General features: G+C 47.1%; 2 protein-coding genes across 3 annotated transcripts in view; one reads left to right on the top strand and one right to left on the bottom strand.

Annotated features, from left to right (window-relative positions):
* The window catches only part of Ryr3 (ryanodine receptor 3), a 295,306-nt gene extending 290,477 nt beyond the window's left edge, over positions 1-4,829 (top strand). Inside the window, exons 101-105 of the mRNA XM_090357798.1 lie at positions 581-737; positions 1,347-1,411; positions 1,759-1,859; positions 3,049-3,100; positions 4,028-4,829. Coding sequence (XP_090213924.1) covers positions 581-737; positions 1,347-1,411; positions 1,759-1,859; positions 3,049-3,100; positions 4,028-4,123 — 471 coding nt within the window. The 3' untranslated portion in view covers positions 4,124-4,829. The remainder of the gene's footprint in view (positions 1-580; positions 738-1,346; positions 1,412-1,758; positions 1,860-3,048; positions 3,101-4,027) is intronic.
* Positions 4,830-4,893: 64 nt separating this feature from the next.
* Aven (apoptosis and caspase activation inhibitor) overlaps positions 4,894-14,120 on the bottom strand; it is a 49,419-nt gene continuing 40,192 nt past the window's right edge. The window contains exons 1-5 of one of the 2 annotated variants that reach the window (XM_090318656.1): positions 13,400-13,537; positions 9,383-9,453; positions 7,002-7,097; positions 5,689-6,016; positions 4,894-5,162 (exon numbers count right to left, since the gene is read on the bottom strand). In XM_090318656.1, coding sequence (XP_090174782.1) covers positions 5,056-5,162; positions 5,689-6,016; positions 7,002-7,097; positions 9,383-9,453; positions 13,400-13,430 — 633 coding nt within the window. In that variant the 5' untranslated portion in view covers positions 13,431-13,537 and the 3' untranslated portion in view covers positions 4,894-5,055. Of the gene's footprint in view, positions 5,163-5,688; positions 6,017-7,001; positions 7,098-9,382; positions 9,454-13,399; positions 13,538-14,120 lie in introns of those variants that run through there. The other variant, XM_090318655.1, reaches the window with a different exon arrangement.

Genomic DNA, 14,120 nt, shown 5'->3' on the forward strand with positions numbered 1-14,120 from the left:
ACCATGATCCTCAGGTCTCAGCCTCCTGAGTAGCTAGGATTATAGGCATGAGGCACCTCACCCAGCGCATTTTTTAGTCCATTCACTGTGTAGTGCATTCTGTGACTGCACTAATGTATGGAGTTTTCACTTGGGGCAGTGTTGTCAATACTGAGGACATTTCCAACTTGGGTGCATTCTAAATTTCACACTGATAGTAACAGAAGGCCCTGCCCTGCATGCAGGGAAGGAGCTTTTCCTCAAAGTTTAACAGCACAGCTTGGAAAGCTGGCTGGCACTCTGGGAACTGGAAATGGCAGGGTCTAGGGTGCTCCCTCCCTCCAGGCCTGAAGAGCTTTTAATGACTAGATACCTAACAGGAATTCATACAGATGCTAAATAATTCAAAACAACTCCGAACCATAATCTTCCTATCTTTGTAGACATCAAACTAAGCAGAGATGTGGAGGTGGACGATTAGTGGAGGTCTCCAGTCGTCCTCACCGGCCTCTGCTCTGGGCTCGTCCGAGCTAATTGTCCACATGCCCGGCCATCTGGCTGGCCGGAGGTGTTCCTAAACCATCCTGTTTTCTTCTCTCAGTGTTACCTTTTCCACATGTACGTGGGAGTGAGAGCAGGGGGCGGCATTGGTGATGAAATTGAAGACCCTGCTGGCGATCCTTACGAAATGTATCGCATTGTCTTCGACATTACCTTTTTCTTCTTTGTCATTGTCATCTTGCTGGCCATCATTCAAGGTATGGCTGCCAAATAAGTTTTTCTGTGTCTATGGCCTGTTTTACAAAGAAGTCTGCGAGATCACTTATTTGCTAATTTGGAAAACATTTATTGAGCATCTACTGCATGTATAAAGACACAGCTTCCTGAACCAGTGTCTGGGTCTGAGAATCCACGTGGCCAGTCACCACACAGCCTCTGCTGAATCTTTCATGTCTTAAGCCTTCCCAGGCAATGAGGTGAAGATGGAACAGAAAGGACTAAGAGAATATGACATTTTCTCATCTTATGGGGGAAAAGTAAAGGTACTAATAGTTCAACCAACAGCTTGCCAGGAATTGGGAGACAGATGATGAGTGTCGACGTACACACACTGGGTTGAGATGCCTGGAAGATGTGGAGGCGTTGAATGCTCAGAAGTAAAAAGAAGGAGGAGGAAGAGGGACTGACCACCAGATGCCCCAGGGCACTGAAGTAGAGCAGGAAGAGCAATGGTTAGCTAGGTTAGGAATAAAGAGTCTAGAGAATATATAGTAGTATTAGGTAAACAAAAAGCCTTTGCAGTCTTTGTTCCCTTACCGTGGACCACAAAGCAGATGGACATGTTTTGCCAATGCTTACAATCTCAGGTCTGATCATCGATGCCTTTGGAGAGCTGAGAGACCAGCAGGAACAAGTTCGAGAAGACATGGAGGTAAAGTTCTCTCTGTCTAGTCCATGGTTTACATGTATTTCCTAGACAGTACATATGGCTACCACCAGGACGCAAATTGGAAAACTAGAAAAACCTTTGCTTTCCATGCATGTCATTCTCTCCTTTCTGACCAGCTGTGGGTCCCTCTGCCCCATACCCTCTGAGGCTTGGTAAGCTGCTGCCTCCTCCCTGTGCCCTCCAAAAACCTGGAGTGAGGGGGGTGATCCTGGGATGAGTGACAAATAGAGGAAAACACTCCTAGTCCTTTTGTTCATAGACCTCCTCCTTTTCCTCCTCCCTGTGGTGTTATGGCTTCTGATTCCTCTTCTGCTTCTCATTGTTCATAGACTAAATGTTTCATCTGTGGCATTGGCAATGATTACTTTGATACAACCCCTCATGGTTTTGAAACACACACACTGCAAGAGCACAACCTAGCCAACTACTTGTAAGTATTGTGGTTAGCACAGGCGGCAGGGAGGGAGTCCAGGCGGAGTCTTCAGAGGCTCCCCCTGACCTGTCTCACGAGAGGGTCCACCCTCATGCTGCTGAACCATGGGCCCGTAGGAATACCTAAACTCCATGGGTATTTCAGGATGTGTGCCTTTCCACACTTTCTTGTTTAAGCATCAACAACAGTGTGTGGCTGCTGATAAACATTTCACTTTTTTAGGGAAAAGTATTCATGGAGGTAGTTCTCTAAGCCTATCACGTGCTCTGAACTTACTATGGAACTAGAACTTATAGGATATATGGGGTATATGCTCTGCTCCTGTGGTTATTAAGTTGCTATCATCAAAGTGGAGAAGATGGGTCTTTTTGCTAGATTAAGACAGTTTCCAACAGGGCTCACACCTATAATCCTAGCTACTCAGGAAGCTGAGATCTGAGGATCGCAGTTCAAAGCCAGCCCAGGCACAAAAAGTCCATGAGACTCATCTCCATTTAGCAACCGGAAAAACCAGAAGTGGTGCTGTGGCTCAAGTGGAAGAGAACTAGTCTCAGGGGTAGCACCCAGGACCAGAGTTCAAGCCCCATGGCTACCAAAAAATGAATAAAGGCTGGGGGGGGAGGCGCACATCTTAGTCCAGGTTAGCAGGCCACCGGCCTGGAGAAGGGATGAGTGTCACCATATATCAGTGCCTGGGACGCCAGGAGCAAAAGGGGATCTGTCACCCGGGTGGGGGCTCTCTCAGCAGCCAGCTTCTGCACCTCCTCCTAAATATTTGTCTGTCAAGAGTCTGGTCCTACCTTCTCTCTCATTCTTGGAAAAAAAAGGGGAAACTAATATGCTTAAGCTCTCCTGAAGGGCATGCGGCCGGCTCCTCCTCTTCCTCTTCTCAGAAGCTGTCGCGGCCTGTGCAATGTGAGCTGAGAATGTGGTCCACAGGCAGACACGGCATGAAACCCTATTTATACTTCCTGGTTGTCTACAACACAAAACAAAACAAAAAGCTCTATTTACAGAAGAGTAATTTAATGAGAGTAAAAGCTTTCTTGACTTAACCTTCATTGCAAGAAAGCTTGGTATGGCCTATCTACACTCAGAAGCTGGTCTTAAGATAAACGCAGTCTATATGAAATGCCTGGTTCCCAGTTCACCTGAGATGTAACTAATACTATTCTCTTTGTTCCAGGTTCTTTCTGATGTACTTAATTAATAAGGATGAAACCGAACACACCGGTCAGGTAAGGAAAAAAAAATGCCTTGATTGCAAAACATATGTGTTATTTGTATTGGTTTAGTCTTGAAACTAAGTAGTGCACATGATACCTGTGGGGGGAAAGAAAGGGAAGAGCAGGGAGATGGTAAAGTAAAAAGAAAGAACAGAGAGGAGATGAGAGAGTTGAGGAGACTGGTAAGAAACGGTAGAGAACAGAGAAATGGGAGAGTAGAAAGAAAGGGGGGAGAAGACAGGAAGAAGAGCAAGAGGATAAGGTGAAGAGACTACTGGTAAAGAGGAGAGAGAGAATGGAGTAAAGTGAGTGATAAAAGATTGCAGAGGGTAAGGAGATTGTACTCTCTCTCTCTTCCTCCTTTCCTCTTTACAGACTCCAAGAGGACTGGGAGGAGAGATCAGAGGAGACAGAAAGGAGATTTAAGGAGAGAGGGAAAGGTGAGGAGGCTCCATATTCCATAGAGGAGTAGGAGTGAGAGACATAGGAAAGGGAGAGAGTGAAGATTGAGAATGGGGAGGTTGGCAAGAATGGATGAGGTGAACACAAATTGCAAAGAGGGAGAACAACATTAGAGGAGACAGAGAAGCAGAAAGGGGCGAGGGGTAAGGAGAAGAGGAAGGGTATTGTAAAGTGGAAATGGAGAGAATGGTGAGATAAGAAGGGAGGAGAGGAAATGAGAAAGGCAGGAGATTGGAGAGAAAGATGAAAGGGTATGGTAAAGAGGACAGGGAAGAGAGGTGAAAAGGAGAGGTGAGAGATGAAGGGAAAGATGAGGGTAAGGTGAACAAACAAGATTGTAAAGAGGAATGGGGACGGTGTGAAGGAGAGCAGAAGGGTCCCCTCCTCCCATCTCTTACCTTCCTAAGCATAAGCAGAGCCACCTCCGGCAAAAACAAGCTGGGCCTAGCTCACAGGCTGCGCTCACACCACTTTCAGGAGTCGTACGTGTGGAAGATGTACCAGGAAAGGTGCTGGGACTTCTTCCCGGCGGGGGACTGCTTTCGTAAGCAATATGAAGATCAGCTTGCATAGAACTGCGTGAAAGCCACACCACAGTACTGGACAGTCCCCTCCAGTAAAATGGCATCTTCCTTTTTCTGCTGTCCAGCATATCTGAAACGTGACACCTTCCCAAATCTATGACACTGGACTCAAACCACACAGCCTGTGTGAAAGAGCCTGTCAAGGAATGGCTACCTGAAGGCCTTGAGGGCTTTCAGTTCTAATGCAGCAACCCTGCTGGGACTGCACGATGGAAGGCCAGAACATTTAAGTGTCATGCAGTAGTGACCCGCAGGCTTTGACGCCATCCAAAGTCTAATTTTTCCTAAGGTACTTGCTAGGGACTGTATCCAAAACCAGCTTAACTGTTTTTAAGCAGTTCAATAGAAAACCAACCAACACTTTGTCAACATTGAAACATCAGTAAGTGCCTTAAAACCTCTTTAGATACAGCTATGCAAGTTTTGTTGTTTTTTTTTAATGTTTGAAAATGTTCTAGAAAGACAATTCCATTGAATGGTTGTGTTGATCTCTCCTACTTTATGAAACTGTACTTGAAGGTTTATTCATATATTTTTTTTCAGTAACAGTTTGTTGAACTGCTATTGTTAGAAAAAAAGTACTGTACTGAAAATTCAGACAACTCTCAATCTCATGCCAAAACTGAGTAGTGCTTTATGGTCCCTGTAAGTAGTGGAATCTCCAGGTGGAAGTGCCCACTGCAATAAAGTCATACATACCAACGTGTGTGGCTTCCAGTGACCGCTAGACACAGGGATAGGAGGCACCCAAGAAGGAAGTCCACAATCCACAGGGTGTTTATTTTGGCCAAATTCATGACTGCTTTTTGCAAGCATTCTCTTAACAAGCAGCAGGCACTATGCTGGAAGCTGCCAGAAGACCTGGAGGAGCCGTGCTCCACGCCGGCCCCGAGGGCAGCCTGGGCCCTGCTTACGTGGCCCTCAGGAGATCATGCTGTCCAGCCAGTCTTCCAGCTCTTCCTCGGTAACCTTCTTTGGTGGAGCTGGCTGCTCAGATTCTGTATTCTTGTCTTCAGCCGCAGGTGGATCTGCAGGAGTAGGGAAATGAAAACCACATTTGTTAGCAACCTCATGTTAGTCCCAACACCGAGCTAGAGCGCCCCAGGATTTGTTTCAGATATAATTCAGCCTGAATTATTATCCTTCTTCATCACTCTTACCCCTCAAGTGACACAGTAATAGCAAAGCAAAACACCAAGTGTGGTAGAGGCTGGCGCTTCTTAGGTAAAGAGGTAAGACATCAACCCCACATCAGGTGGGCCACTGACTCAGAGCATGCACAGAATACGGAATGTTGTCTGCTACACCAAGAAAGCAGCACAGACAGGTGGTGTAAAGCCTGCTCAGTCGATTAAAAGGCCATCTGCTGAGAAGCCAAGGTTTTGATGGCAGAAGGACAACTTTCAGCTCCAGGTTGAGCACTGCACGCAGGCAGGTAGCGGTTTGAAAGGTCAGTTCAAGAGGAGCAGACACATGAGCATGGGCACTAGATGGATGGCCTGCCGGGGGGAAGGGGTGCAGAACAAGACAGGTGGGAACAAATGAAAACCCTACCTCTTTCCTGTGGGGCCGCCTCCCCTTTCTCCAATTTCAGATCCTGAGATGTCCTGCCTGGCGGGGTGTGCCCTTTCACTGGCGAGTCTAAATTCAGCAGCAGATCCAGCTCCTCCTCCAGGGGGCCTACTGCTGGCTGCAGCAGGGAAGCAGGGCTCGGGGGTCCTTTCGAGGGGCCTCGCGTGGGACCATCTTTGCCCAGGGACCTAGGGCAGCTAGCAGCAGGGGCTCTCAGTTCGGAGATGGAACCCCTTAATTGCATCCCTGTTCCCTTGACATCATCATTTCTCTTCGGTTTCACTTGAGGAAGCTCTGAAGGAACGGTAGCCTGAAAGTGTAAGAAGCAGGTTTCAGATCAACTAAGTAGGGAGGGAGGGCTGAGGGAATCCAGACACTGGTTCACCAACTGCCTCTCCTGGGGAGATCCCTCGCCAAGGCGGGCCTGGGCCTGACATTCCACCCCCTCACTGAGATGTCTTCCTGTCACTGGCCAAACCATACCACAGGCCTATTTTCATCTGTCATGGGACATGGACACCCGTAGGAGTTCACGGTGTTTGAATGCATTCATAGAAAGCGAAACATTCCCCATGAAGGAAAGAATGATGTGGCAGTACCACTGGATTAAAAAATGCCAGACAAGAAAGCAAACAACTTGATTACATTTTTGGAAAATACAGAAATGGGTAAAACTACAGCATGAGGCCTGCAGAGAAGTTGTCCTCTGGGTAGACAGGGCCTTCCTGGGGGCTGACTCCTGGTTATAAACACTCTTCTCCACCTCCTCCCTTTCTAGAGGAGGAGGGAGCACGAGCAGAGCCTCATGGAATACGCACCTCAGCATCCTGAACAGACCTCAAGGGTTCACAGGTGCTGGGAAGCGGGGCCCTTCCTCACCCTAGAACCCTGTCATCAGTGCACAGTAGGCATCTGGAACCTTGCTGGTGTAGGAATCAGGGTTGCATGCTGGGAGGAAGAGGGAGGAGTTCTCCGTGGCTGCTCCTATGACCCACCAACACCCAGGCCCTCACCTCATCACCCTTGGGCAGGCTGCAGCCCTGCCCACCCTGACAGAGCAGACTCCTCCCTGCCTGGCCCATGTGCACATACATATCAGGAGCAAATTAATACCAGGACTTTATATTTTAACCTTCTAATTCTATTGTATTTGATTCTTTAAAATGTAAAAGAGTAAAATTTAAAAGAGACCTGAATACAAAATGCTCAGCTTTACCAAGAAGAATGTCCAGGCTGACTCCTTTGGGCTTCTGGCCAGCCTGCAGATGCCAGGCGCGGGGACAGGGGTTGTTTACCTGGATTAGCTCGGCAGCAATATTGAGGCGGAGTGAAAGGGGCAGTTCTTGAAGGGCTCGAACCAGTGACTCACTATCCACATAAAGTGCTGAATTCTATATGTTTTTGTAAAAAGAGAAAGAAAAGATCAGATGATTAATTATGACCTTGTGGAAATAAAAGAATATGAAAGACAATAACTAAGTCATTTTGGCTGGCACTAAGTCCAGTCATAAAACACTCAACATTATGACTGGGAAAACCAACACTGCCTTCTGGAAGCACAGTGCCCACTTCTCAGAGCTGGGCAGGGGATCGATCAGCTTTCATGTCAAGGCTGCCAGCTACAGGGCTCCTGAAGTTCCAGGTAAGCTAAGAGAAAAGTGAGCATTTGACAAAGTCTAACTAGATGCCACCTCTCCCCTGGAGCTGATGGGGGGTGGGGACTGAGGATCAAGCTGCAGAGAAGGGAAACTCCCTGGATGGCTGTGGAGTCAGGACTAAAACCACTCTAACTGCTTCCTCAGTGCCTAATGGTAGAGTGCTAGCCTTGAGAGAGCTCAAGGATAGTGTCCCGGCCTCGAATTCAAGCCCCGGCCTGGCAAAAAAAAAAAAAAAAGTCCAAATACTCCCACCGTCCCTAACTTAACAGCCACCTGAGAGGAGCGAACAGCTGAAAGTGGTGCCCCATGACTCTCTGAACAGGCACCCACCACCCACCATCCGTGTGGGTAGATGGGGCCCCACATTAGCCTGTGATCCCTGAGACAGGGCCTTTGGACCTGCTCCAAGACCAGCTCAAGCTTCTAGTTACTCACACTGCCCAGAGAGTCACACACTTCCTGGTGGCTTAAATACACACACCCACACATCAGCCTGGGAGGTCACCTCTCAGGTAGTAACCCTAGCTCAAAATGGTCCCTAATTCTAGAAAAAAGAACCACATGGAAAAGATTATGTATTTAAAAAACAATGCATGAACCTGCAAAGTACCACATACTTGTAATCCTAGCACTTGTGAGGCAGGAAGATCTCAACTTTGAGGCCCAAGTCTATCTCAAAAAAGCAAAACAAAGGAAATCCATGACAGATTCCAGGCCATTACTTTGTTTGGAACACGGCAATTTTTTAACTTATTTTTTAGTATTAAGCAGGCATGGTCTCTATCTTGTTCATTTTAAATAAAATAATGATCTAGTTAAGAACCAAGTGCCTCATGTTTGTCTTGGTGTAACACTTCCAAGGCATTCTGCTGGGTGTATTTACAGTGATTTCTCTCTGTGGGAGAGTCAGCCCCACACAGAGCTGAGCACTGACAAGACGAGCCACCTGCAGAGGCTCTGCTCCCCTGGTACCAGAGCAGGGAGGGGAGGCCGCTGCACGGCCACCTTCACTTCACTAGACAGTGTGTTCTACCCACAGAGCAAGGATAAGACACCAATAATTCTCTGTACATTTTTGAAAGGAAAGAAACTGAAACCCTGCTTGGAAGAGAATTACAGCAAGAACTCAGAGCCAATAAGGACTGAACATGGAGAAAGACTTCTGTAATATTTGTTATTACTAACTGTAGAACAGGTAGAACCACAAGCTACAGCTGGGAAACCAGTGGCTCACACCTGTCATCCTAGCCTCTCAGGAGGCTTAGATCTGAGGATCAAGGTTCAAAGCCAGCCGCGAGACTTTCCTCCAATAAATTACCACCCCCACCAAAAAAAAAAAAAAAAAGGAAATGAAGCTGTGGCTCAAGTGGGAGAGCTGTAAGCCTTGAGCAAAAGAAGTGCAGGGTCAGCAACCAGGCCCTGAATTCAAACCTCAGAATCGGGGTCTGGGGGCACAGAAGTGGGAAACAAAACTATATGGTAAAGGAAACAGAAAGCTAAGTTCTACTTTTTCCTTTTTTGTTGGCCATGAAAACTTGAACTCTGGGCCTGGGTGCTGTCCCTGAGCTCTTCAGCTCTAGGCTACTACTCTAACACGTGAGCCACAGTGCCACTTCTGGTTTTTTGGAGGTTAATTGGAGATAAGAGTCTCTCATGGACTTTAGTGCCCAAGCTGGCTTTGAACCTTGATCCCCAGATCTCAGCTTCCTGAGTAGCTAGGATGACAGATGTGAGCCACCAGTGCCTGGCTAAGTTTTACTTCTAAAGTAAATTGCCACAGATTGGGATGGGGGAAAATAGCCAAATGCCAAAGTAATTTACTTGTCCACAATCATAAACTTGCCCAGCATCTGGGCAAGTTACACACAGGACTAGGCACAGAGGTGAACTTAAGCTTGATAGACCTGTATGAAAATGACCAGTGCTGGGAGCTGAGAAGAACCTTTACAGGAATGACTGCTCTACATGAAGGCCCGCCGACAATATGCACAGACGCTGGCACACGAACGTGTTTTTACCTGTTTTGGACATGAGGCATCGCCTTCCCATTCTTTCTCCTCAGCAAACCGGAATTGTGAGAAGGAGTCCCCTAGGAATAGAATAAAAATACATCATTTTATGCCCAAACTACAGGGAAGTATGTTTCTTTACATTTCCCTTTTGGTGTAAATTGTCCACTTCTGAAGAACAGACCTTCCCTGACAGTCCTGTGTGTTGTGGTACCAGCTGTCTCACTCTATTCTCTGAACCACACCCCCAGGAAAGAGCCTAGGAAATGCCAGGTGCTTGGGCCCACACCTGTAATCCTGAGGACCTGAGTTCAAGCTCCAGTACTGGCACAGGCATGCATGCACACACACAAAGTAGACATGTGTATCAAATGAAATACAAGACCTAGAAATGAATCCCTAAGCTACAGTCACCTAATTAGTCACCTAATTATTGAGCACAGGCTCAAACCTTTAAAATATGATAGAGGAAAGACCAGTTCTGTAACAATGGTGTTAGGATAACTGAACATCCACCATGTAGAAGGCTGAAATTAGATCCCTGAACAAACATCAATTCAAAGTCAATCGGAGACCTTAAGGGAAGAAAGAAACTTTGAAACTACCATTGAACAAAAAGGCATACAAAAATAGAATACTAACAACTCAGGAAATGATAACCGACAACTAGGATTGAAAAGAAGTAAAAACTACAAAGCAAATAATGATCAGAATGGAGAGAGAGTTTATAGAATGGGAGAAAAGTTTTCCCAGATAGTCACCAGATAAAGGATTAATAACAAGTATATATTTGAAAAATTTAAAAACTAAACACAAAAGAACAATCCAATTAAGCTGGGTGCAGGGGCTCACATCTGTAATCCTAGCTACTCAGGAGGCTAAGATCCGGGGCTCAAGGTTGAAAGCCACCTGGGCACTAAAGACCATGAGAAACATCTCCAAACTGGAGCGCCAGCTTGGCTTAAGGGGTAGGGTGGTAACCTTGAGCTGAAGAGCTCAGGGACAGCACCCAGGCCCAGAGTTCAAGCCCCATGACCCAGTCCCCCCCACCCCTCAAAAAAGAGACAACTATACAGTCATCAACAATGTCTTTCACTAAGTCATCTCTGACCCATACAAAATAAACCCACACATATAAAACGAGAATGTTGGCTGGGAGCGCAGCCCAGTGGTAGAGTGCTTGCCTAGCATGCACAGCAAAGACCAGGGTTCAATTCCTCAGAACCACATACAAAGAAAAAGCCAGAAGTGGTGCTGTGGCTCAAGCGGTAGAGCTTTAACCTTGAGAGAGACCAAGGACAGTGCTCAGACCCTGAGCTCAAGCCCAGGACTGGCAAAGATATGTGAGCTACCTAAAACATTTTCAGTAAAAACTCCAAAAGAACACATTTTAAAGAAATTTTTAAATCCTTATGAATGAAACACATAAAATAAGCTTGGTAAAGGGACCACAGTAAATTAACCTCTCATTGTCATGGAAGATGAAGGAACACTAGCATTTACCAGAACTATGACTCCCAGAACAAGACCAGTGCTTCTCCCAAACATGCCACTTGGACAGCACACCACCGTCAGTCGTGCAGTGTGTGCCACCGCCTGACACCTTCTTCAGCTGGATGACGTCTGAACAGTCCCCGAGTTCACCACCAGCCATCACCACGCAGCCTGTGGAAAGGCCTTCCCTTCCTACCTCCACCAGTGTCTGACCCACTGCTCAGGAGACTGCAGCACCATCTCCTCACACGAGAGGAGCAAAACTCCCACAACTTTGCATTTAGCGTAGTATACCTGAGGGACTCGCATTTCCAACCAGCAAAATGGCAGATTCAGGCATGGCTCAAGTGGCAGCGTACTAACTGTGAGAAAAAAAAGCCAAGCAACAGTGCAAGTTTAGGGAATCTGCTGAGATAAAGTGACGGGGCGGGGGGTGTTACACTTTCTTCACCTTGGCAGGGGTGGCCCAGTACCAGGAGGCGGAGGCAGGGGGATGGACTCCACCTATTGCAGCACTAGTGCTGAAAGCTGGTGGGCATACAATGAAAGCAGAGATTACCAGATACAGAATTTGTATGGTATTTTGAAAGCAAACTGCATTGCTTGAGTACTAATTTTGCTTCATTTATACAGGCAAAAGTAGTTGTTTTTAAATCAAGTAGCTGTGTGTAGCCAGCTCCTGACCACAGCCAAATAGCGTGTTTCCAGGGGTGTACCAAGCCAGGACAGACACCCTTCACGCTGCCTGGTCAGAGTCCCAGGAGGACGTTGCTGTCAGTCGTCAGGCTCCTCTAGCACCTGGCTCCCCTGTCATCTAGCAGGGACTGCTAGTGACAGACAGCAGGGAGAGGTCAGCACAGCTGTGCACTGTGGGAACTAAGTCCTGCGACTAAAACTACTGCAATAAAATCAGAGGCAGAAAGAATCTCACCTATACATGACCAAAATATATATGAAACTCACATATGTACCACAAATACTAATTGATGCACTGAAAGGAGTCAAGACAGGGTGCCAATTTTTTTTTTGCGGGGGGGGGGGGGGATGTTGGCTGTGGGGCTTGGACTCTGGGCCTGGGTGGTGCCCCTAAGCTCTTCAGCTTCAGCTCAAAGCTAGTAGTTTACCACGTAAGCCACAGTTTTCTGGTGGTTAATTGGAGGTAAGAGTGTTTCATGCCTGGGCTGGCTTGAGCTGCAATCCTTGGATCTCAGCCTCCTGAGTAGCTAGGATTATAGGCGTGAGCCACTGTGCCCAGCGAGGGTGCCAATTTTAAGACTGATTATCTAACAGGGTGAACTAAAGGTTTTTCCTTTCTGTAGAGCACAAACTGAACAAGAGATAAGGCAATCAAGAGAAATATTAAATTCTCTTGGGATCAGGGAGCTTTTAGGGTACACTAGCTGTGGAAGGCTCCAGAGGGCTGCAAGGACACACTGCTGCCAGCATTCAGCACTGCACTAGTAAGTCAGCTCCTCATTTACTCAAAACAAGGTCTCCACCACTCTGCTGGAATTCTTTGAGTTCTCTACAACAAAAACACCATGTAGTATTTGGTATCCTGAATGACATGTTGACAATGTAGATATGAAAAACTAAGAAATTAAAGAGTTCCTTCTTTTAGGAAAACACCTTGAGGGCCATTGAAAAATGCCTATGTCACAATTTACAGAGATTTATACATTCTAATCATGGCAGTGTTGGTGAGAAGACACTCCAACCTAGTCACTGTATAATGTCCTAATTTTTCAAACTTGTGTCTCATGATCAGAGTGCACTGGACTCAGCTGGGCTAGGATCCCACAAGCCTCCAGCTTACAAAAGCCTGTGATCCAATCCTAGTGTAAGTTTAGCCTTTAGTGCCACCATCAAAACGGAGCTTTCAACCAGCCCAAAGTGGCAGTGAATCTATAAAGCCTCCAGTGGCAGGGCCAGGAGTTTGGCCTAGTGGTAGAGTGCACGAAGACCCGGGTTCAATTCCTCAGTACCACATACATAGAAAAAAAGCCAGACGTGGTGCTGAGGTTCAAGTGGTAGAGCTCTAGCTTTGAGAGAGTCCAAGGACAGTGCTCAGGCCCAGAGCTCAAGCCCAGGACTGGGAAAAACAAAACAAACTCCAGTGGTTTCTAGCAAGAGCACAAGAATATTATCTGAACATAAAGAGGCATGAGACAGTCTGTTCAGACCGCTCGGCCAGTGCACACCAGGAGCAACTGCACAGGGGAAGAGACAACGGAGGCAGAGATCAGCCCCACTCTTGTGACTAGACTAGACTCCTTCCTGGCTGTTCTTCCCCACACCCCAGACAGTGCCACTAGTAGGCCAGGCTGCCCTGGAACTCTCCACTTCCTGAGTGCGGGGGTCACAAGTGGGCAGCACCGCTCCTGAACCAACCCTTAGCTTGAGATGAGGATGTCCTCCACCTCAATGGGTACCCAAAGCAAAGCCCTCCAGGCACTGTCCTTGTAAGACTGATCATCCTAAAAAGAACAAGAGAGTACGCAACCTCTTCTTGTGCTGAGGAGGCTTTCTCACCAGCTGTGGGGTCCCCAAAGCCCCCGAGCATCAAATATCCACATTGAGCGTCACATGGTAGGACGTGCCCCTCATCTGCACAGGATATGCGCAAGGACAAGCCAGGTGCTCTCTCGTACCTCGTGTCTAGGTTCCAGGCTTTATGAGAGAAGGGTAATAGCAACATTCTGGAATTTAGAACTTGGCTATCTGCCCTAAATGCATTGGTTGACAATCTAGTAAAATTTCTTGGATAATCATCTTTACAAGGCCAAGATGACAACATGGTGGCGTCTAGGGTCAATCTTCAGCTGGACGATGAAGTTGTAAAATAGATGGCGTCAATTAAAGGAGGACCCACGGCGTGAACAGACTTGGAAAGCAGGACGCTCAATGAGGAGAGCGCACAAGTCCAACAGATGCAAAAACTAGCCGACAGGGACAAAGCAGCTTCTTAACCTACCTTTCATCCCTCCCGTGGACAAACTGGCCCCATCTAACTCTTCAGGGCTCAGCAGATGTCGGGGGCCACCGAGATGCCTCCCAAAGAAGTACCCCACTTCCTTCCCCACTGCACCACACACGGGCAATCCCTGGTGCTCAAACAGCATTTCCTCCACTGAAGACCACATGGAATCAGAACTAGAGTAACAGATTTCATTTCTCTGTGGAAAAAGAGTTCCCCTGAAAATGCAACATTAAGTGTTTATGTTTAGTTGATTCAGTGGAAGCCTTTTTAATT

This window comes from Megascapheus bottae, chromosome 25 (assembly GCF_031878675.1).
Source record: "Megascapheus bottae isolate mThoBot1 chromosome 25, mThoBot2.hap1, whole genome shotgun sequence".
NCBI classification, from domain to species: domain Eukaryota; kingdom Metazoa; phylum Chordata; class Mammalia; order Rodentia; family Geomyidae; genus Megascapheus; species Megascapheus bottae.